A 23,954-nucleotide genomic window follows, 5' to 3' on the forward strand; every position below is an offset into this window, starting at 1 on the left:
TTATTTACCACTTGAAATCAGCAAATACAAGTATACTTAAAAGATTCCTAATATATTCACAGACTTATTTAAAAGTCTCAAACCATAATATTCTTTCTACACACACAGTTTATCACTAGTTGGTAGAGCAAGGTCAACTATCAACTTGACACATTTTTTGATGTTCTCACTGGATGACTTGCACTGTCTCTCTTTGGATCTCAACATTTTTCTGCCAGATGGCCCAGACCTAATGTTTTGGCAATAGCCTGGTGTGTAATGGTATGACGTCACTATTTCAACCATCAATGAATGTGTGGAACTAAGACAAAGCTTAATATAAAGGAAAAAAAGTCAAGAAGTGTCAGAATTACCCACAATGTTGGAATATACTGCATTTACCCTATGCGCCAGCATTGATGAAACGTCACAAACTGTTGCCATATTCATTTAAAAGCCTTCAGAATTCAAACCTACAAAATCCCTGAATTCCAATGCTGTGTGTGACTAAATTTGGCCTATTGTGAGACTAATTCCAGCAGCGGTTTAAACTCTATTAATTTATAATTCCGGCGCCCTGTGTTGGAATTCCGACGCCCTGTGTGAGCTGTATTAGAATACGACACAGCTCGGAACAAGCTTAATTAAAAAATTGTAATTTTTTAATTAAGCTTTTAATTAAGAGCTATTAAGCTTTTAATTAAGCAAATTTTAATTTTTGGACACTAGCTGTGTGTGTCTAATTGCAAGCTGTATCTGAATTAGTTTTTATGTGTCTAAAACCGTCACTTAACTTAATCATCTATTAATTTATTTACCACTTGAAATCAGCATATACAAGTATACTTAAAGGATTCCTAATATATTCACAGACTTATTGAAAAGTCTCAAACCATAATATTCTTTCTACACAAACAGTTAATCACTATTTGGTAGAGCAAAATCAACTATCAACTTTGACACGTTTTTCGATGTTCTCACTGGGTGACGTGCACTGTCTCTCTTTGGATCTTAAAATTCTCTCGCCAGACGGCCCAGACCTAGTGTTTTGGCAATAGTGTCAATAGTATGACATCACTATTTCAACCATCAAGGAATGTTTGGAACTAAGACAAAGCTTAATATAAAGGAAAAAAGTTGAGAAGTGTCGGAATTACCTACGATGTTGGAATATACCGTGTTTACCCTATCCTCAATGCTGCTAATGTTGCCACAGCACAGCATTCATGTTAATGATATTGCCAATGCCAACCTTCAATACAATTATACAAACAATCTATACTAGTATTTTATAAACAAAACTGAGACAAAACTTTCCAGTGTAATCACAAAATATTCTCTATTATTATGCGGTACCGGTAATAAAACCCTAAAAAATTGAATTTCAACTGGCAGCCTGTACTGTATTATTGTTTGGTTTTCAGTGACAAGCAATAAACTATGTCAAATTGCTTTTAAGTGGAGACTGTAGACCTATGTTATGAGACATCATTGGCAACATGGCAAGTGTTCAAAATAATCTATCATCAATGATATATCATCTACAAAATGAGCTATACAGTAATCCACAGTCAAACTTTCATATCCATTACATATGTGATCACTGATCTGCAACTTGTGGCAGCAGGCAGCCGCAGCCTAGACCTAGAACCCTGAGCGTGGGCAGAATAAATCAGAATATTATGTAGAATTTTCTGAAAATTGTTGTTGAAAAGAAACATTTATAAATGTTGGAAAAATGGCAGACAAAAATGAACTAATTTTTGTGTTTTTTCTTCAGAAAAATGTATGGGTCATAGGAGGCTAGGAGCTTAAGAGATTGACAGAATTTGTGAGAAAATTTGTTACCTTCATAGGTGCCATCAGCCTGATTTTCCAGTTTGGTTGGCTGCCATGTCTATTGTCCTGTATCTTGCTGACTGCTTAGGCTGGTACAGTTATATCTGCAGACTTGCAGTGGTTGCTGATGTCATTTGTAAGTTTGTGTTTGTGCACAAACATTCATAACTGTATTTTTGGGATATTTTTCATTCTTTTTAGCCCGTATCTTGAAAATAAAAAGTTGAACTTTGCAAATATCAAGACAAATCTTAACTATGGTATTTTGACTTCCCTTTACACTTGATCGCCTGGCAATACGTACTACCTGCACATTAGCATACGGTATACGGTATATTTGTACAAGTGTACTATCCACCTTTTTTTAACCAAAATCCTTTAATTCTTCTTAGTTATTTTAGTACTCTCCATATTTTTACTATTGTTGAATGTTTCAGGTTCAAATGAATGGTTGAGACTTGAGAGTGAATTTTTATAGCATAAAACACCTTCACCATTAGCTTCATCATGGTTTATATTATTGAATAACCTAATTATTTGTAAAATTATTGCAAATGAATTACTGAGACCATATTTCAGAGTGCATCATTTGGTTATTGTCTTACAGGTATGTGCTGATGGTGTCCTTAAATCATGGGGCCTTGAAGTGGTGCTGCAGAAAGTAGCACTGAATGTGCAAGACCCTGAACAATCTTCACAGCTTGTCATTGGGCTTCACTCCTTACACTTTATTTTGAGTCAGGTAGCAACCATAAACCTATGCTATAATAAGGCCTTGTTATGGAATGATATTTTAAAATGAGTATAAAGTCATTTCAAGGTTAGTATTTTCCATTGATGGCCATGAGTTTCTTGTAAAGGCAGCCATATATAACCTTTTTAAAATAAAACCAAACGATAGAGAGGAAAAGGAAGCTAAACATTGTGGGAAATGGTGAAATCCAATTCATTACTATTTTCTAAATCCAAAATGTTTTTCATCTCTGTCATAATGAGCTCTTTGTTCAATATTCTGGTATTTCTATCCTCTGAGAGCACACTTTTATATTATTTGTTTCGTTTTGCTGTCTCCAGGTTTTAATTTAGTGTATACGTATAGTGAATTTTCTATAATAGCTTCCAGTTAAATTTTTGACCAGAAATGATTACTTTAGACCGTACAGCTGTGGAATGTTTTCTCTTTAGTTAGTCTTGATAAAAATTCATTGAGTTATTCACAAGTTTATTTTAAATTTCAAATGATCATAAAATGCATATTTTGTTACCAGTTACTGCACAACTTGGGCCATGAGTGCAATGGACAGTCTGGTGCAAGTGAGCAGAGTTGCTGCTGGTGTGGTTGGGAGAGCCTGGCACTGTCGGAGTGCAACCACACTCAACTGTCCAGCTACACACCCAACACGGTCATCCGGTGGTGTGATGATGAATGCCATGTCCTCATAGCTTCTGATCAGCTTGATAATCCAGTAGATACTTCCAATGATTTTAAAGTCAAGGAAGAGTGTGTGGAAGATGATGATTGTTCAAGTACTTATCTTCAGGGTAACAAATTGGAAGGATCTGTTTCTCCATCCCTTACAGCTCAGGAACCTGAGTGTGAAATCAAAGTACAGCTTGAAGAGGAACAATTTGTAAATGGAGGATCTGTGGAAAAGCGGAGTCCAGAATCATTAGAAAATTATCTTATCAACCAGAATTCTGATCTGGACACCATTGACTCAGTTCAAGATATAACTAATGATGTTCATATGTTTATGGCCAAAGAAGAGGTTTCTTCAGCATCAACCATATCACATAACCAAGAAAATAAAATTTTTAGCAATCGCTCTAGTCAGGCATCTACTGCAGATGTTATTTGTTTCAAAAATGGCAGCACCAAAGTCTTCACTAACATTATTGATGATTTTGAAAAACCATCGGATGTTGTTGAAGCGATCAAGACTGGTAAGAAGTCGAAAACTGTTGAGCAAGTGAAGCTGGAAAGCTCGAAACTCAGCCCAGAAAAAGCCACGTGTGAAGCAGATTTGTCTGTGGGAAAGACATACTCTCTAGATCCATCAGAAAATGAACTCTCCAAATGCCATTTTAGCCGCCAATTTTTTGATGCAGGTGATGATAATTTCCCGGCGTCAAAGGAAATAGTTTCTGCAGGCTGCCAGCAGAAAACTAATTCAGAAATTCAAAAAAGTCACTGTTCAAATGACCTAAACCATACAGCTGCTCCCATGGAAGCACCACTTACTAGTTCTTTGCTTTGCACTTCCACTTCAGTAGTTTTACCTTCGAATCTATTAAGCAAGAAGACGCCAATACCTGGAAGATCTGATCAAAATAACAAGGAATATGGTGCCAAAAGTGATGTTTTGCCGCAAGGAAACCAACATTTTGAATCTTCATCTTCTATATCTCGCTCAGAATCAAGTGATGGAAACATACAGAAGCATAAAACCATTCAAGAAACCGTAAAATCTTTGTCTTTTTCGGGATTAATGGAGAGTTTCAGTTCTACTTGCTCTACGTCGTCTTCAGTGGGTGATGTCTCGCTGCACGATGCTACAAACCAAAATTTTTCAGCATCTCTTGTACCGATTCATACAAGTAATTTGTTTGGATCAATGCCATCGTCAAGTGTTTCAGCATTACCCATTACTTCGCAATCACTTTGTCAAGATAATCTTTTCACTGTTACTTCTTCAGTTCAAATTGCAACTGAAATTCATCCATTGTCATCTCATACCCTTATTCCTGTTCCTTGTTACTCTACCTCTACTAAACCTGTTATGACATCCGAGTGCTGTTCTCTAGGTCCACCGCAATCGTTAACTCACCCTCGCCATGATTTATTCTCTTTGCCTGATCCTGATCGTTCTATTTCCTTATCATCTTCTCACACCCAGAATTCCTCATTTCATTCAACAAATTCCAACCAGCTAGCTTCTGTTTCCATGACATCTAGTCCTGTATCCTTCTCAACTTCCGCCAATGCCATCCTTCCAGGGGCAACCTCCTCGGAAACATGTTCAGCTCCATTTCCTCCTTTATCCAATAATCTGTCTCAAGTTCCCTCACAAAAGAGATCCACTCCATCTGTAGTCTCTGCCAACTCTGAACTGGATTTATCGCGAATTCCTCTCAATTTCTCTACGCCAGCTTCCAGCAACAGTTTTCAATGTTTTTCAGATTCAAATCAACACTCAGCTTCAGCTCTAAATGTTAATGTCTTTTGCATGCCGTCTGTTTTTAATCCATCCGAGTGTGTTTCTTCGACAGTCCAAGCTTCATTTGATTCTGTTACGTCTGCACCTAATAATCAGAACGCTACTGTTTCATCTGCAGCCTCAAATAATACATGCGGCCCACCATTATCGGGTCTGCAGATTCCAGTTCATACTTTAGCTCTTCCCAGTCAATTTAGCTCACTTCTAATAAATACTCCAACTTATACAATTCCTAATTCATCTTCTACTGATAAGCCAGAGGTTTCTACACCTTCTACTCAAAATTATCCATTACTTTCTGTAGCCGATTCCATATCGTCTAATAACTCTTCTTATTGCTCATCCTCACCGTCGACTGCTTTAACCTCGGCTACCCTTCCTCAAAAAAGCAATGTATCCGAATCCATCGCATCAATTTCTTTTTCTCATTTTCCAAATTTGGTCCAGCCAACTGTGGGTCCATCAAAATATATATGCATCCCGGCATCAGTTCATTCCAGACCTGTGTCGACTCCCTCACCAGCATATTCCCGACCAATATCAACTCCATCGCCTAGTTTTTCTTACACAATTCCTTCCCCGTCATTTTGCCGGCCTTACGTAGCTTCTTCTCCTCAGTATGCTGTTCTTTCTCCTTCAGGGCCCCTTTCTTTCCCTCTTCCATCCCCACCTCTTCATTCTCTTTTCATCCGATCACCTTCACCGGCTGGAGGCATACCTCTTTCTTCACCTTGTCATTTCCATGCTCCTAATTTCTCATGTAACGCCCACTCGCCATTATCAATGCCTGCTCGTTCCTCTTCTCCAAATATTCCTTGCACTTTACCTGCTCGTAATTATCCTCGGTTATCGACGTCGCCTGTGTTCTCTTTTGGTCAGTCTCTTGCCATCTGTCATAAAACAGCCGTACCTTCCCACCGAGCTCTTTCACCATCGCTCGTTGCGTTACCGGTTGCTGTTCCATCTCTATCACCTCCAGTTTGTGCTGTACCCAAAAATATTACCATGTCAATTGGACCTGATTCTTTTCACAGGAAAACTGTTTATAATGAATTGACAATTATGCAAAAGTCACCTACAACTTTATCGCTGTCAACCTCTTCATCTGAAGATCGCAGTATCTCATTGTCAGCGACTGATGTCTGTGTAAAAAGCAAACATTTGACAGCTACATTTTCTCATACATCTACGCCGATCGATTGTCCAAACGCACCTCTGACGTATAGGGATGTTGAAACTCCAAAAGTAGTGTTAGAAGATTCTACTAACGACACGTACGTTGATGACGATGCCTCGAGGAATCTGATAATACATGAAGAATCTTCGCAAGATAGTTGTGAAGGAGCAAAGGAGAGTGCCACGTGCAAAAATCCAGCAAAAACAAACGTCATTGAAAATCAAAACTGTTTCTCTGATTTTATTGCGTGTATAAACGGCGATGAAACAGCTAGTGAGAAAAGTGAAACTATTAATAAACTTTCCATGGTGCCTGTGTCATCTACAGAGCTGTGTGTGAACGGGTATGAGAAAGAAACGCGAACTTACATACATGAAAATTCTGATGAAATTTCCAAAGATCGTCTGGGAGTATCATCCGGAGATAGTTATCGAGTTGAACTTAGCCTTGCTGATTATAATGAACTCCGTAAATCATGTTCTAGAGATTGTGATCGCAAACCTGCGAATATTCTTAGCAAAAAAGAACAAAACATTCCGAACCAGTGCGCTTTAAACACTGAAATAGATGATATAGTTGGCAATCGAGAGAATCCTATTCCGAACACCCCTGGAAATTCTACTGAATTTGGTAATGCATCGGAAACTGGATACAAATGTGATATAGTGAGCGATGAGAGTGTGGCACAAAATGCGTGTGAAGTTAACAGTCGTAATGGTGAAGAAGTTTATCTGGATGTACAGCCCAAGAATTGTGTTGAAGATGGTGAACCTGATGCCGATATTGCTGCTGCTACCAAAAACAGTAAAGCTGCTGATGCCGACGAAGAGGAGGAAGAAGAAGACGAGGATGAAGAAGAGGACGATGATGATGACGATAACGACGATGATGATGACGATACTTCTTCTGTGAGCTCCTCGTCTTCATCTTCGTCTAGCTCCTCCAGCACTTCTGATGACGATGACAGGATCAGCTTCAAGGAAAGGGGTATGAGGGTTAAGTAGAATTCCAGCATTAATTCTTCCTATCATATGACATCTCTTATTTATGAGATATATATGCAGATTTAATTGCTTTTCCTGTGCAAAATAAATCTCTGAAAAATTACCAAATCTATGTTTTTAGTTTACTGATGATTGATAAAGGTTGTTGCTAATCTCATACTTACAGTTGAGCAAGCAGCGCAACGTCAGGCGGCAGCCCTGGCCGCAGAACAACGCGAGTTGGCGCTCACGGCCGCCAACGCTGCAGCTTCTGACGGTACCACCCCACTCGAGGCGCCTGCCACTGAAGGAGGAATTGCAGAGGACCAAGCGTCTGAGTTCTCTGACCAGTCATCTGAGTACGATGAGGGAGACTGCGGTGAAGATCAAAACGAAGATGAAGAAGACGACGCGGTTGACGGAGGAGTTGAATTTGATGAGGCCCTAACCAACCCAGAACTTCCTGGCAGTGGCATTTCGAACGTGACTTTTGTTCGCGCGACTCTCGATGATGGCGCATACATTAACCAAATGCCTAACTTGATCCACGCATTGCATTCGTCTCACACCTCTTTGAATGCTCCCATCAATTGTGAAGGCTTGCTTCCCATGACTCTAGATGACAAGTGCTCGGTGTCGGATTTTTTAGGTTTAGACGTAGCAAATGCTGCATCTCTAGTTGGTGAAAACGGCATTGCTCTATCTGTTGGAGCTTATGGCAAGCCAGATATGACACGCTGCTCGGATGCCATGCAACCTATACCTGGAATGAGCCGTGATTCTGCTGCTGAAATACAATGTTCTTTACCAGATAACTTATCTTTGAATTTCAAGCCATGCCTACAACAATCTCATCAAGACCTCGAGCAGATGACGACCATCAACTCGCTCGATATGGATTCTCTGAGAGGAGCGTCACTGGCAGACGTCGAAAATCAGTACCTTGTAAGCGGGCGAGCCTCATCGAACTCCGATGTAAATGCCTTAACTTTGGTCATGGAGCCCCGTCACTCTTCCATGCCTCATGATGACAATTCTTCAAGAGTCTCCAAACACTCGATACTTGCTGCAAATTGTCAGCCGCAGCACTCAGCTCCTCTAATGGCTCAGCACCGAAATGAAGGTAGCTGTGGTCACTTGGTTGCGCCAATGAGGCATCTGGACGGCATAAGGATTTCCATGTCGGTCCCACAAATGCAAATTCATGCAAGCACAAGCGGCGGTCCTGCCGGTTCTGACCATCACAAGAATGGCATGGATCAAATTCAGCAAACGCAGTTCTTCCATCAGAACCCAGGAAATCAGCAAGGTTCCTTGACATGCCTCAGACCTGACAACGGTGATAAGAGCTGTGCACCGAACGAACAGCTATGTGGTATTCAACCTTCATTTTCACAAATCAATACAACACACAAATTCAACTTGAACACGAAAAATAATGAATTTCCAACTGCCCCTAGCAGAAACAAACGCCGCAAAGTTCAGAGACTACCTTTCTTGGAAGCCTCCAACACGGTACAGTCAGTAAGTACGGATCGAATTTTTACCGTAATATGTAAACCTGCTACATTTATTTTCTTGTTTTAGTAATAAAATAATTTACTTTCAAATTCTTATCCATGGTTCTGCATCATTGTTTTGATCCAAATAAAACTCGTTCAGATGGACTGATGACCCAAAAGAACTGGAGTTTTCGTGCTTCCCTTAATGTTATAAAGTATGACTTGATTATTAAATTGTAACTTACCTTTCTGGACGTTTCAGATGACAAATAACAAAGGTTCTACTCTCATGAGCACCGGAGAAGCCCAAGATGGCGCCTACAAACTCGGTCACGCAAAGCAGATGGACTCGTACACAGCCGAGCTACAGCATCACATGGGCTTGCCTAACCACTCTTCTCAATCCGGCATTCAACTAAACATTGGATGCTCTCAGAAAACCATCAACGTTCGGTCAGTGCATATGCAGCAAAGTCTTCAACAACCTAATGTTCAAATCCTTCAAGCCCAACCTCAGAACAACGTTCAGCGGCATCAGTTACAGCAGCAGCATCTTATGGAACAAATACAGTCAACCCACAATACCTTGCAGCGATCTCCTATTCAACATGTGGAAATTCAATCTCGTAATTTAGTTCAGAAATCTTCGAATGGAAGACATATAATCCAGCAACAAAATTCTGGTATTTCCATAAATGATCAATTACAGACAGCCGTCGTTTCTACAGGTCAACAAACGTCACAGATTCGTTCGCAAACTTCTACCCTTTCTCCCAACATAGACAGTTCAGGTGTACCTATACAGAACGTCAATCTCACCTTACAACCTGGAATTTCGACTACTCAAAAAACCCAAAATAGGCTTCGGCCTTCTACAAGCAATGCTTCGTCAAGCAACATAGTCGAGTTCTGTCTAAAAGAGGCAGATGTGGGAACACTTGATGACTTGACTGCTTCCTCTGAAGACACTTATGTTAGGGTACGGAAACCTTTAAAAGGTTACACGTGCGAAGTTTGTAACAAGCAATTCAATCTGAAATATCGATTCCTAGATCATCAACTAAAACATTCGAACGAGAAGCCTTACTCGTGTGACAAATGCTCCTCGAAGTTTTCTTTCAAGTACAGTCTTCAGCGGCACATAAAAGTTTTCCACGTTACAGAAAATTCACCGAAATGTAGTACCTGTGGCCGTACGTTTAAGAACGCTCATTGCCTTAAACGCCACGAAAGCTCGCACAAAAAGCCGTTTCTGTGTGACGTTTGTGGCCGTGGATTCGCGCTCAAATTTACACGGGATAACCACGCGCTTAGACACTCGGGTGTGCGGCCGTTTGCCTGCACTGTTTGCTCGAAAACTTTTATTGCTAAGAACAAACTACGATCTCACATGAAGGGACACAATGGCGAAATTGTGTGTGTCATTTGTTCCAAGAAATTCTCTTCTCAGGTGAGTTTCTCTTTATTAGCCCTCAGTAATCATTCCTTTCATGAATTCGTTTCAGTTGATCTTAGTCTGTCGAATAATTTATTGGAAGTTGAATCCGGTGTTTAATAGAATTTCTGTTAAATATTTTCCCAAGCTGACATTCCATCTTGCTGAATGTGGTTAAAAGATGCAAAAGTATCTATTTAAAATAAGCTTAGAACAACAGCAAATGATGAAGTGACTGAATTAATGAATACAACAATGTATTTTCAGGACATGCTGGCGCGACACAAGCGCGTCCATCACGGCACTGCTGAGGACGCTGCCGCGACCACGTGCCCCATCTGTGGCAAAAAGTTCGGCCTACCGAGCAAGCTTAAGAAACACTGCAAGGCCGTTAGTATCAGTTACTGACCGCCAACAAAACTTGTGGCGTGTTAGCAATGTGTTTTAATCATTATTCCCCATTTGTAGAACCGTAAAACGATGTCCAGAGATAGAGGAGTAGTTACATTATATTACACATATTACACACTTCGTGTGATGTATTCCTAGATCATGAATAACACGAACTTGCGATTAATAAAAATCATTTGTCAAATTCGGTTCTAGACTGGTTTATCTTAAACTAAATTCTTGTCTAGAAATGATGGCCTCAGTCTCGAAGAGTAACGATTGCAGCAGGTGTCTAACTACTAATATCGTAAACTTGAAATGAACAACGTATGAATAGTGCGGTGCCATTCATTGCTTAAGCTTTCTTGTTCTACTATAAGAATGTCTGCTATACTTTCAAAAAAAAGTTAAGAGATCGTAAGTTCATCAGCCACTCATTGACGGCCTTTCAAGCAAAATCCGCCAATCATAGACAAGAAAATAGAGCGTAATTACTTACGTTCACTTAGCGAGTTTTGAAAGTATCTGCTGATTATTTGCGGTATAAAGGAATTTGGGATACCATTTACGGCAATACGAAAAACGATGTATGTACGTCAGTAAGCTGCTTGAAAACTTATTCAATCGTTCGTTGAAAGCTCGCATTTTCTTGGAAGGATCTTGGTGACACTTAATTTTTCCGCAGATGCACGAGGCCAAACAAGACAAATGAGGACGGGCTGCAAGTGTGGGGCCGGGAAGCTGACGTGGAACTCAAATCTTCACGAGTGAAGATTTGAGCCAAGAGAGAGGAACTCGCATCAATGGGCACGATGCTCATGTTTCTTCGTGCAATATCATTAATAAAGACACATTTGTTAACTGGTCAGAAATATTTAGTCATCACGTTGAAATTTTATCTGATTCCAAGAGGGAAAAATGGGAATTCAAAATTAAATTCCATCTAATATGGCGATAAACTATGCCAAGATCATTATTCAAATCTTTACTATTATAAAACGATTGCTAGGCTTGAATAATACAAAATTTAACACAACTTTTTTTACTTCATCCTTTACATGTTTTGTCATACAATCGTTTTTTCGGTCTGTTTTCCAATTTTTTATTTCCCAAACAATTTGTTGTGTTAATCTATTTAGCGTCGAAAAAATGCTGCAAAAAGCAGTCTTTTGTAGCTGGCTAGGCAGTTTACAGAGATCGGTTGTCAATTTTTTTACTGCCTTGCACAAGCTTTATAACCTGTGAAGGGAAAATATTAGAAAAAAGCTCCTACTTCTATAAGCAGATGATGCTAAACTTATACAGCATTGTTTTGATCATCAATGCACAAACGAGAATAAGTTGTAAGTCCGTTATTAAGTTACTTCTTAATGTTGATTACTTAATCCTAAGCTTGGTGGCCGATAGTGATGGCTCTTTTCAGGTGGGGACTCTCAGCATACAACATAGTTCCTTTGCTAGTTACCTTATCAACAGATGAGCTGTACCTTTCTAAATAGCAATGAACTTAAGTATGAAGCTTTTTTCGTCTTTTCGTTTTTGTTCGAATTGAAGATTGGTTGCAAACGAGTTTCAAATTAGTAAAATGGCGAGGCTATGAGATGAAATAAATACTATAACGAGTTCGACAATTGCTATTCTCATTGACTGAATGGGAGGAAATAAACGCTAGTAAGTGTGCTGAGAGTCCCCATGAACCATACACTACCTGATCAGCAGACGTGGAGCTGACAGCAGCGACCAGCGCATTCCCAGCCCCTGACCTCACTGCCAGTGCCTCAGTTCTGTCTCTGTTGAAGGCCATTACACCATGGTGACTTCAGTGAGCTATTTCGGCTAGCGTCATCTTATGTAATTCAGTTCAATCTTATTAGGATTTTGTAGAAATTTGTAAAAAAATGCAAGAAAATGAACTTCCTCAAACTTGAAATAGAAAAAAATAAACATGAAAATTATTATTTACATCAATAGTCAGTAGCCTCGCCTAGATTGGTTCAAAAACATCAGGGAAAAAACAATTGCTGCAAAATAAAAACAACATTGACGCATAACAAATTATTCATCCACAAGAATCGATTACATGAAGTTATGACATTGCCTAGCTGAAGCTATATACAGGTAATCATTCGCAGCTGAGCTTGAAATCCATTCAAGCCTCTAAGCGGCCACTGCATGAAGGTAGTGGAGAACTTATAAGCCTGTGAATACCACCGCATGACAATATTGCAAAACTTTCAAGCCTACTGGACACCACTACATGAAGGTAGTCCAGAGCTTTCGAGCCCACTCGAGCGTATTAGAGACCACCGCATGAAAGTGGTATGCTGTACGCAAATACCTGGATTTCCAGTACGAGTTAGTAGGGTGAGTAGTGGTATCGCCGGCCTCTGAAATAAAAAATCATAATGAGATCAAAGAAAATAGTACAACATAAAGATGAGTAAGATTTTAATTCAGAGAGAAGATTAGTAGACGTTCAGCCCAGATAAAAGCATTGCTTATTCTGGTCCCGAATGATGTTTTCATCATTTAGATTGGAGCACAACATAAAAAATCTTCGAACAAGTAGAATATATCCAATATTCAAGATTCAAAAAGTATTTATATAGATAATATGAGTGAAGCTTAATCTTGTAATTCAGCTGTTCTCAAGAATTGCTTAGGTGAAGTTTTTACAGAGGTGAAAAATAAAACGTAAACCTTGCGTTAAACTAAGGCTACACCAATCAAGTGAGCAAACAAATTATTAGTCCTATTTTCAAAATAATAATTTCACGACTCAAATCTCGTTCAGGAAAGAAACCAGGTACAATTATGCAAGTTATGCAATATTTTTCTAGAAAGCATACGTACACAAAAATACCCAGGCTTCATAACGAGCATAGAGTTTCATAAATCACATGGACTCCAAAAAGAGCAAGGACCAGCAACACACCTCGGTCTCCTGATGGGTCTGTAGCCTCCTCCGCCGTAAAATCCTGATCTAGCACGTCCTCGAGGTCGGGACCCACGAGGGAAGCGATTGGTCGACGAAATACCAGGCTTGTTTGTGCGCTTGGGCATCACCTGTAATTGCAAATCAAAATAGTTACGAGTTTGTAACTCCCATCAGCCAATCTGTGACAGCTGTTAAAACTAAACCCACCAATCACAGATAAAATTAGGAAACTATTTATGTGTTACTCAAGTAAATTTAGATAGTACAGCCCCAGATGTCAAAAGGATCAAAAGATAAGATACAAAGATCAAAATTTAGAAGTTTTGAGGGCATATGATTAAGAGAAATGGTACAAATTTTTTGGATGGACATTTTTTATAGCCCAAATAAAAGAAAAAACATTGAAGAGAGCTTAACACAAACATGAATTTTACCTATGTGCAAATCGGAAATTGTATGTGCAAATCGGAAAGGAACTCAACCTGTGAAATTTACATTCCCTGATAATGATTGAAATTTTGGCAGAATAAATGAATAAATAAATGAAATGGCAGAATAAATGATTTTGAAAATTTATATATTTTTAAAATATTTAAAAAATGTAAAAATAATTTTTTTATATTTCTACATCTTCCTATTGTTCACATACATTAAACATTTTAGAAATGAACAGCCTTTATGCAAGCGTACCTTAAGCTGTCTTCCTCGGAACAGAGACTCGTCAAGAGCCATTGCCATCTGGATGGAATCCTTGTCATTAAATTCAATATAAGCAAAGCCCTTAGGATGCCCATCAAACTTGTTACAGAGGATTGTGACTCTGTTGACAGCCCCACAGCCATGGAAATGCTGTTCCATCTCCTCAGCAGTTGCGCCATAATCCACCTGAGAACATAATTCAACACAATGAGTGAGCATCTCAAACACACACACACATGACATCTTTCATCTTTGGGTTAAAATATTAAAAAAGCAAGGGGCTGACACTTGACTTCTGCAATAATATTTAAAATATAATATCTGAATATTTTCTTCGGAAAGTCTCATACTTTTCTATCGTAATTATGTATTCCAAGTAAAATCATGATTAAACTAAAATGTAATTGTAATTATATAAATTCCCTGACAATTCTACCGCGAAAATTTAGATATTTCATATCAACACAGCAATGCTGCTGCTGTGATACTCGTAGTTGAAGGCCTCACAGATAGGTGAGGTAATGTTACCTTTATAATAAGTCCCAAAGATAACATATCAAATAAAAATCCCAGTTTAAGAAAATGAATATTGTATGGATTTCAACATTTTAAATCTAACATACAGCTATATCCAATGTACTCCATGAAAATTGAAAACATAAAAAGCTATGCATCCAAACTGAACCTCCTAACTCCACACTATGACTGACATTAGATGAGATAGAACTTCAGACATGGTAATTATCAGGAGATTTTTTACATTTCCAACATAGATGCTACGAGCATCCACTTCCATCTTCTCCTCTATGGTAAGTGGGTTGGATGCTGAAGGAGAAGTAGCGCCTGGAGGTGAGAAGTTGCTCATTTGTTTGTCAGCCTCGGTTTGGATCTGTCTGATCTTCTCAGCTTCATCTTCCATCTCCCGCACACGAGCTGCATAATAGTTTTTATTAGTTATGTAGAATACTAGTACATGGGAAAAAAATTAAATGAGAGCCAAGTGACTTTAAAAAAATGAACATGATCCTGTCTTAATTTAGTTTCAAGCAACAGTAATAAAATATATTTAACTCCATCTTGTATAGAAAGTATAGCTAAATGACAAATGCATTTATTGAGTTTTGCTCACATATAAAATTAAGCTCAGTAATTGCATGACTGAATTAATGCAATGCACTGCTCCTGTAAAGAATATTCATGGGTCAGGTGTAAATTTCATTATTGCGGCATATATATACTGCTTGGATTGATCTCATTACCTTTGATGGCTTCCAGCTCAGACTCAATGTTCTGGTCTGTATCATTGAAGGTTTCTTCAGACACATCAGCATTTTCATCATACTGCAGCTCTTCTTGATCCATGGTGTGAAATTTTTCAGAAATTCTAAATACCTAAAATTTCAAATACCACACTTTCCTGAATAGAGAAGAAGAAAGGGTAATTATTGAACACAAAACTGGAACACCAAACTAATTCTCAGTTAAATATATACGTATACATCCCAATTACTGTAAAATGGGGTAACTTAGACCAGTGGGGTAACTTAGACCACTTTTTGTTTTTTTAACAAAAACCACCAAAACTTGAAAACTATTTGACATAGAAAAATTTTGTCAATGGGCATTAAAGGCCTAATACTGAGGCTACATAACACAATAGAAAGATTTAAAAAGTTTGCATATCTAATAGGTTAAAAAATTAAAAATGTGACCAACAAAAAAAAAAGCTATTATTTAAAGCCTGTCAGAGTACCCCCTCAAATTTTTTCATTTTTTGGTTAAATAACTCCAGGTTTTGATGCATTGTAGTAGAACTCTTCTAGTTACATATGCAAATGACAAATTTTAGGAAAGCGTCATAGTTTGCAAATGGGGGGCGCCACCCCCAAATGGGGTAACTTTGACCACCTAATGGCAGCCATGACGGGGTAACATTGACCGGCTTGGAAATCAAGTTAAAATTACCATAGGTAGGTACCTATATAACATATTTTATGTTTTTTATATACCTATTGTTTTTTTCTTTATGTTTCAGACTCTACAGAGTCTTATATATGGTAATTTTAACTTAATTTCCAAACTGGTCTATGCTACCCCATCACGGCTGCCATTAGGTGGTCACATTTTGCCCATTTGGGGGCAGCGCCCCCCATTTGCAAACTATGACACTTTCCTAAAATCTGTCTTTTATATATGTAACTAGAAGAGTTCTACTACAATGCACCACAACCTGGAGTTATTTGGAGTTATTTTACTAAAAAATAAAATTGATTTTACCACCCGGTCAAAGAAACCCAAGAGCTGGGGTAACAAAGACCATCACTTTTTTTTAAATTACATCAAAACTGTGAAAGGCAGGAGCCAGCAATTTATGGTGAGTAAAGCTAGAGTATAGACCTGTATTTTGCATGTTTCAATTTAAGTTTAACTTATCTAGTAAAACAATGGCATCATTTAAAAAAAAGTGGTCAAAGTTACCCAATTTTATGGTACTTAATTAGGCTTTTAATCAAGAGCTATTAAGCTTTTAATTGAGAAAATTTTAATTTTTGCACACAGCTCGGAATGAACTGTGTGGGTCTAATTCCAAGCTGTGTTGGAATTAGTTTTTATGTGTCTAAAACCATCTCTTAACTTAATCATCTATTAATTTATTTACCACTTGAAATCAGCAAATACAAATATACTTAAAGGATTCCTTATATATTCACAGACTTATTTAAAAGTCTCAAACCATAATATTCTTTCTACACAAATAGTTTATCACTATTTGGTAGAGCAAGGTGACCCTATTTGGTATCAACTTTGACATATTTTTTTATGTTCTCACTGGGTGACATGCACTGCCTCTCTTTGGATCTTAACATTTTCCCACCAGATGGCCCAGACCTAGTGTTTTGGCAATAGTATGGCGCGCAATAGTATGACGTCACTATTTCAACCATCAACGAATGCATGGAACTAAGACAAAGCTTAATATAAAGGAAAAAGTTGAGAAGTATCAGAAATACCCACAATGTTGGAATAGGGTAAACAAGGTATATTCCAACATCGTGGGTAATTCCGACACTTCTCAACTTTTTTCCTTTATATTAAGCTTCGTCTTAGTTCCATGCATTTGTTGATGGTTGAAATAGTGACGTCATACTTTTGAGCGCCATACTATTGCCAAAACACTAGGTCTGGGTGGTCAGGCAGGAAAATGTTGAGATCCAAGGAGAGACAGTGCGGGTCACCCAGTAAAGAACATCGAAAAATGTGTCAAGTTGATAGTTGACCTTGCTCTACCAAATAGAGATAAAATGTTTGTGTAGAAAGAATATTATGGTTTGAGACTTTTAATGTCTGTGAATATATTAGGAATCCTTTAAGTATACTTGTATTTGCTGATTTCAAGTGGTAAAAAAATTAATAGATGATCAAGTTAAGAGATGGTTTTAGACACATAAAAACTGATTCCGACACAGCTTGGAATTAGACACACACAGCTTGTTCCAAGCTGTGTGCAAAAATTAAAATTTTCTTAAATAAAAGCTTAATAGTTCCTAATTAAAAGCTTAATTAAGTAGTGTTCAACATTCAATAGTGTTCTAATTCCAAGCTGTGACTGCTGTGTTAGTGTGTTGTATTCCAATACAGCTCACACAGCGATCAGAATTCGAGCACATGAGTGTTGGCATTATGCCATTATGTCCAACAGGATTATAGGGTAAACGCGGTATATTCCGACATCGTAGGTAATTCCGTCACCTCTCCAGCTTTTCCTTTATATTAAGCTTTGTTTTAGTTCCATGCGTTCATTGATGGTTGAAATGGTGACGTCATACATTTGCGTGTCGAAATACCTGTCTCTTATACACATCTAGATGTGTATAAGAGACAGTCCTTAGACCATGCAAGTAGGGAATTACGATGTATAATAATTGTGTTTTCATTACTATTCTATAATTTAGTGCCCTTCTACAATATTTTTCTCACTATTAGTGAGAAACACGAATTCAGTTTACCGATTTTCTATCTACATACACTGGCCATTATTGAAGTGCACTTGTAAAATTTTTTGCCTTTCAGACTTCTTCAAGAGCTTTAGCATAAAAACATTTTCTTCTCCAAGAAAATGTCCCAGTCTATGTGAACATCTTCTTGCTACTCCATTCTCCAGTGAATCTAATGAAGACCTGGATCAAAAGTCTTCTGATAATGGATACGATATTGGTTTCACCAATATGCCTGAAACCAGTTCTGAAAGCAAATTTGAAGAAGAAAATGAATCAATCATGATTGAAATTAAAAGAATGGAAGGTGGAAACCTGGCCTCTCAAGCTGGACCTCTCCATCTGGATCCTGGCCTCTCAACCTGGACCCTGGCCTCTTAACCTGGACCCTGGCCTCTCAGTTGGGACCCTGGCCTCTCAGTTGGGACCCTGGCCTCTCAGTTGGGACCCTGGCCTCTCAGCCGTAACACTGGCCTCTCAACCTGGACACTGGCCTCTCTGCCTAGACATTGGCCTCACAACCATGGCCCTGGCGTCTTTGGCCCAACATCCTTGATGTTTTCCCAACATCAAGGATGTTGGAAAAACACACATTTTCTTTGAAATCTCAATCTCAAATAAGGCATTTTTCGCTAAAATACTAGAGTTTATTGGAAGTTTCTTGGCCAGACTTCTTAAGCCTATTGTTGCTAGCAAAAGTAACGTATAAAATGATAATTAACTATGCCAGCTACATAATATCATCCATATTTTGTTCTCAGAAGACTAAATGGATCATACCGTTGCGTTTAATGTTAGGATCTTGTAAGACCAAGTGGACTGAAATGTTGCCTTACAATTTTTCAATATACAATTTTCAATGTTTATAGGTACTCATCTATACACTACTTAGTGACTGGAATCACTAGAAATTATACCAAAAAAATGTTATGCGCTTAAAAAAATTTGGTCATTAAAGAGTTAACAGTTTTCTTGTGACAAAAACTCCAATGTGACTGATAAATATCAATAGAGTTGACATCCTGCAATAAAAAACAGTAACAAGTGGTTGTGTAATCAAATAATGTGTTTCTAGATTGATAATATTGAATATCAGGTTTGTACTTTTGTTAAAAACCTTGTAACACAAGAATTACCTGTTGGTCCTGTCTTACCCCAGCCCCGGTCCCATCTTACCCCAGTGGGGTAAGATGGGACCAGCTCACTTTTTTTAATCCGTACAGAAAACTGTGTTGTATGCAGAAAGTCTGAGTTGTAGCTTAGAAGCCCATTGCATAACTACACCTTGTGATAGGTTTAGGGTTTTTTATTTATTCATGGTATAGATGCTACATGCTTGTTAGTTATTTCGGTCCTGTCTTACCCCATCTGACTATATACTAGTGTTATTAATTTATTTTCTTAGTAATTTATCATTTATCTATCATATATTTGTCATTTATAAGTCTTATGATGCCAAAACTTTGAAACTGAAATTTATTTTATTCAATTCCACCTTTAGATGAATTTAGACCATTCATATCAGTCACAACTGTTTGCTCCACATCTTGCAGTCAAGTCTCAGTCAAATACCAAAATAATTTATTTTATTTAAAATAGATAGCCTACAACTATAGCTTTTTAATTGAGCTAAAATCTTTGAAATTGGCTTATAGGAAATCTAGAAATTATAGTTTTAAAAATGTGCTAAAATTAGTCTATTTTTGGGATGTAATTGAATAAAGAAGAAAATTCATAGCTTTTTCACTTTTATTCATACTCCACTTAATTTTTTGTGGTATTTTACGGTACTAGATTTCTTCCTCTTTGCAGATGTAATAATTTTCATTATTTTCAAAGGAAAAATTATTTTTTCTATATTACTGTTAACAAGGAAATTAAAAATGATTGACTTTAAGAGTCTGCATCATAGTGCTGCAAAGTCCAAGTTCCCTAGGACCAGCAAATTGCTATAAAATTTGAGCTTATGTATGAAATGGCCGTCACCAGTGGCTGGTCCCGCTGACCAGCCCCTGGCCCCGTGATCACTTCAATGGCATATTTGTGGCTTACACGCCCAGGCATCAGGAATATTGTTCATGAGGTAAGGGAAGGCTTTTAGGTGGCCGGTGAATAGCCAGAGGGAGGCCAGAGCTAATATGCTATGGCCGACTGCTGGCCACTCATGATCCGGGGAGGAGGAAGAGGGGCTGCAACCACTTGACAGCGGCTGGCAAATAATTTATTAACTTTGCGGTTCCCTCGTAAACCATTGTGCATGCCTAGGCTCCTTCACTGTAGGATACTCGAAGCAGAAACTTTCAAGTTAATCGACTTATATCTCCTACAATGAATTTTGATTCCGAATTTCATGGTATAAGCAATCAATGAAGAACAAATATTAAAACCTGCGGACGTCAAGAAAATTGTAGAAAAGTTGCTTCCTTTACAAACATCGAGGAGCAAAATTTTACCCTTCCTGATAACAGTTGAAATAAAAGTTTACAAAATTTATATTGATGTCTGCAAATTGAAAATAATAATTAGGCTCCACGATAACAATCCAAATTTCAGACTTTTATCTAATTTATGAGGGGATTTATTGGACAAATTCTGCCAACTATTGCAGCAGACAGTCTTGATGCAGTCTCTTAAACTTAAGCTCTGGACTGGCCACTCAGGCCACTGTACCTGAGCTAAGAAAGTGGAAATATTCCATGTCTGGGTTAAGTGACTAAGGTGGAATAATGGAATTTGAAGTTGCTTTATGTAAACAGGATTAGAATTTTCCTACTTTTTTCTGAAATCTCCTGGCTTTAATAATCAATGTGACAAGTTTTTTATACATTTGGAATCTTGCAGCCCAATCATGCATTTTTGTTAACAATTATATAAGAGGTAATTCATCTGGAAGAAATCTTGCAGTTCCGGAAATGGCGGTGGCAGGGAAGCTCTAGTCACGGCCCTATGGTTAGTACTAGTTTTCCATGCTTGTAGGTCCTATAATCATTAATGTAAACAAGTAAACTTATCAATGATATGAGTTTGTAATTCAAAACTAAGAAAAACAATAAAAATAACCAGTTGCCCAATAAAGTGGCATTGATGATTGAAATGATAATTGATGGTAATGGTTTTGTAGTTTGGATCTTTTTTTGGATTTGGATTAATCGTACTGATGGTACTATGGTAGGCTACTGTCAAGTGTCAAGACAGTGAAGGCACTCAAGTGTCAACTGATAGTACCACAAAACCACAAATCATAATTCATATGATTATTAAGCCAGGGCACTCAAACGTAAACAAAAAAAATCTTGTTCATTAATTAGACGTGATTTCAACATAATAGTAAATGGAACCTCAACAAAAACAAACATTTTGGTGTTTGACCAGAGACCCACCCACTATACAGCACAGACAGCAGGCAAAAATTATAAAAGTGCTCACGCCTCATTTGGTTTATATTCATCTTTTACTTTAAGGCATTTGAACTCACTGTTTCGGCTATGGTCGTATCCAACAACTGCAAAGTAATCAGCAAGTCTAGTCATAGTCGTTACCCTCTCCGAGGGAATTCTTATTCATGATACTGATACGGCAGGTCATCACTCAGGGCACGTTGCTCAACTCCAACCCATGCAGCTCCCAGATTGCGACTGCCACACACCGCCAGAATGATGAGGCCGACCTTCGTAAACCATAACCAATGTGGGATTATTCCCATAGTAATGTTAGCGACTGCTGCAAAGCGGGCTGTGAATATCATTTGCTTAAAATATTTGTAATTTTTATTATCAGACGATGAATATAAATCAGACTTTCTCAATTATAATTACATGGGCAGTAAATAGAAGCGTAGGTATTAAAATATAGTCCAATAAACAAACCGACACTTCAGTTCGAAGTTTTCTATGTTCGTACCTCCTAAGCCAATTTTATGCAAGCAAACTTTGACGCTGATTTTCATTTTAAAAACCTCGCTTGTCAAAATTGTGCACTCAGTGTGCGCTTGAGGTCAGATTAACTAGTAATTAATGAAAACTAACGACGACTAGGTAGAGCGCTCTGTTTGTGGGTCGCGATGAGGGAATTAATTTGTCTGTTTCATGCCTAAATTGCCAGATTCCTTTGTTGATAAGCGAGTTTATGCATTTAAATGGAAGCGAAGGCATTAGTTGATCACGCGCTCAAAAGATCATAACTGGATTAGGTTCGCAAAGCTCGTTGTTCCGAAGACATTCACGGAGTGAGGAGTTCGGATAGGGGTTGAAGCAGTGAGGTGGGCTTGAGTTAAGACTGAGTTCACAGTCGCACTGCGTTTCTATTGATAATGTAACGTTGACGAATGTTGTGAATTTGCAGAGCTAACTTCCATCACGACTACTGGTTAACCGCAAGCACTCATCCGTCGGATTCACATCATGAGTCATGCGCAGCCTTGCTTCAAGCGTGACTCAAAGGACACTCGTATACGGAACTATGGATACGTAGTTCGGGAAAGAGCCAACCGCGGGATCGCCATTTGATTATATTTGGAAGATAATACGTTTTTCTTCTTTTAAATTCGCATACACTGAATACGCATTGTTCAGGCTCGAACGTTGTCTACAATACCTCTTGCACTTGAATGCCTGAATGCTGCTAACTTACGTTATTTATTGTGAACGTGCTTTTTTACAACACTTCACTTTAACTTTACTTATTGTTAGTTTGTCTGTCTTCTACAAATCTTTTGATCGATATTTAACACACTTCTACCTCTACAATCGATCTGAAATTTTGCACACATGTGTAAAGTCGGAGACAATGCATGAATCAATTGACAGAATAAATAATTTTGAAAATTAAAAGAAATTAATTTAAAAAATTTGTTAAATAATTTTGTCTTCTATAAATCTTATAATAGATAGGTATTCAGCCCATTTCTACCTGTTCAATCGATCTGAAATTTTGCACACTTAAGTAAAGTCGGAGAAAATGCATGAAGCAATCGACACATTAAATAATTTTGGAAATTTAATTTATTTTTTTTCATATATTAAAAATATTAAAAATCAATTTTTTAATATATTGAAATAAGGTTAGAAATTCATTGTAGATGTGTCACATCGGAGACACTGTATTTTTTACAAGTGTCTTGAAAAATTAATTTTTAAACATATATTATTAGAATGTTGCTTTTATTGTCACGATGAATAGTTAAGAACAATACAATGAATGTTTCGGAATTTTGTTCGGAGCAGATTACAAATTGCCCTTGAAATTGGATAATCTCAGCGATATGTTCAGGTACTCGCACAAGTTTTAGATTTTGTATTACTATTTTGGAATTAGAGTCTATGCTTGAAAAGTCATGGTTTCGATTGGTACCAGGGCATAAACAATTACAAATATTCTATAGCTGCAGATGACGTATACTGCGTTCACTATGTAGTCTAATTAATTGCTTGCATTCGTTTATTCCATTTGCATTACCTGCTCATTTTTGCTGCGCTAATAAAGTGACATATGACTGTAGGGTATCTCTAAGTTTATTCCCAGGTGAATGCATTGAAAAAATTCTGTGTCAGCTTGCATTTGCAGTGTTTGCTCATAGCGCAAGAGCTTTGTGGGCGCTGCTTCCTCGTAGTTCCGTTAGACAGACATCTCAGGTGTGGCGCCTGCAAAACCCAATGTGCAAAACCTAACTGCAGGTCTCTGCTCAACATTGAGCAAGATTTCCGAGTGGCAGCCCCAAGTTTCAAGGAGTTATATGGTGCGAAATGATCTCACTGCAGCTATTAATGAAGTTCAAGCAAATCCGTTCAGCATTGAAGGACT

General features: G+C 37.9%; 2 protein-coding genes across 2 annotated transcripts; one reads left to right on the forward strand and one right to left on the reverse strand.

The window, feature by feature from the left end:
* Positions 1–2,430: 2,430 nt before the first annotated feature.
* Positions 2,431–11,559, forward strand: LOC108678579. The gene is made up of 6 exons (XM_018167039.2): positions 2,431–2,560; positions 3,087–7,200; positions 7,384–8,720; positions 8,961–10,148; positions 10,401–10,523; positions 11,209–11,559. The coding sequence occupies exons 2-6, from the start codon at positions 3,567–3,569 to the stop codon at positions 11,233–11,235; spliced, it is 6,309 nt and encodes a 2,102-aa protein (XP_018022528.2). The 5' UTR covers positions 2,431–2,560; positions 3,087–3,566; the 3' UTR covers positions 11,236–11,559.
* A 59-nt stretch (positions 11,560–11,618) lies between these two features.
* LOC108678619 (polyadenylate-binding protein 2-like) lies at positions 11,619–15,598 on the reverse strand. Its single transcript, XM_018167078.2, has 6 exons — positions 15,420–15,598; positions 14,921–15,093; positions 14,152–14,346; positions 13,459–13,589; positions 12,862–12,910; positions 11,619–12,313 (listed from the first exon to the last, which is right to left on the reverse strand). Exons 1-5 carry the CDS (start codon positions 15,520–15,522, stop codon positions 12,880–12,882), a joined length of 633 nt encoding a protein of 210 aa, XP_018022567.1. The 5' UTR covers positions 15,523–15,598; the 3' UTR covers positions 11,619–12,313; positions 12,862–12,879.
* Positions 15,599–23,954: the final 8,356 nt, after the last annotated feature.

Source organism: Hyalella azteca, unplaced genomic scaffold (assembly GCF_000764305.2).
Source record: "Hyalella azteca isolate HAZT.00-mixed unplaced genomic scaffold, Hazt_2.0.2 contig6048, whole genome shotgun sequence".
Lineage (NCBI taxonomy): Eukaryota > Metazoa > Arthropoda > Malacostraca > Amphipoda > Hyalellidae > Hyalella > Hyalella azteca.

Coding starts and splice junctions, on each gene's coding strand:
- LOC108678619 (XM_018167078.2), bottom strand. CDS start 15,522: ATGGATCAAGAAGAGCTGCAGTATGATGAAAATGCTGATGTGTCTGAA. Junction 14,347..14,920: donor GTAGCATCTATGTTGGAAAT/GTAAAAAATCTC, acceptor TTATGTTCTCAG/GTGGATTATGGCGCAACTGC. Junction 12,911..13,458: donor AGACCCATCAGGAGACCGAG/GTGTGTTGCTGG, acceptor TTTTTATTTCAG/AGGCCGGCGATACCACTACT.
- LOC108678579 (XM_018167039.2), top strand. CDS start 3,567: ATGTTTATGGCCAAAGAAGAGGTTTCTTCAGCATCAACCATATCACAT. Junction 10,149..10,400: donor CCAAGAAATTCTCTTCTCAG/GTGAGTTTCTCT, acceptor ATGTATTTTCAG/GACATGCTGGCGCGACACAA. Junction 10,524..11,208: donor TTAAGAAACACTGCAAGGCC/GTTAGTATCAGT, acceptor ATTTTTCCGCAG/ATGCACGAGGCCAAACAAGA.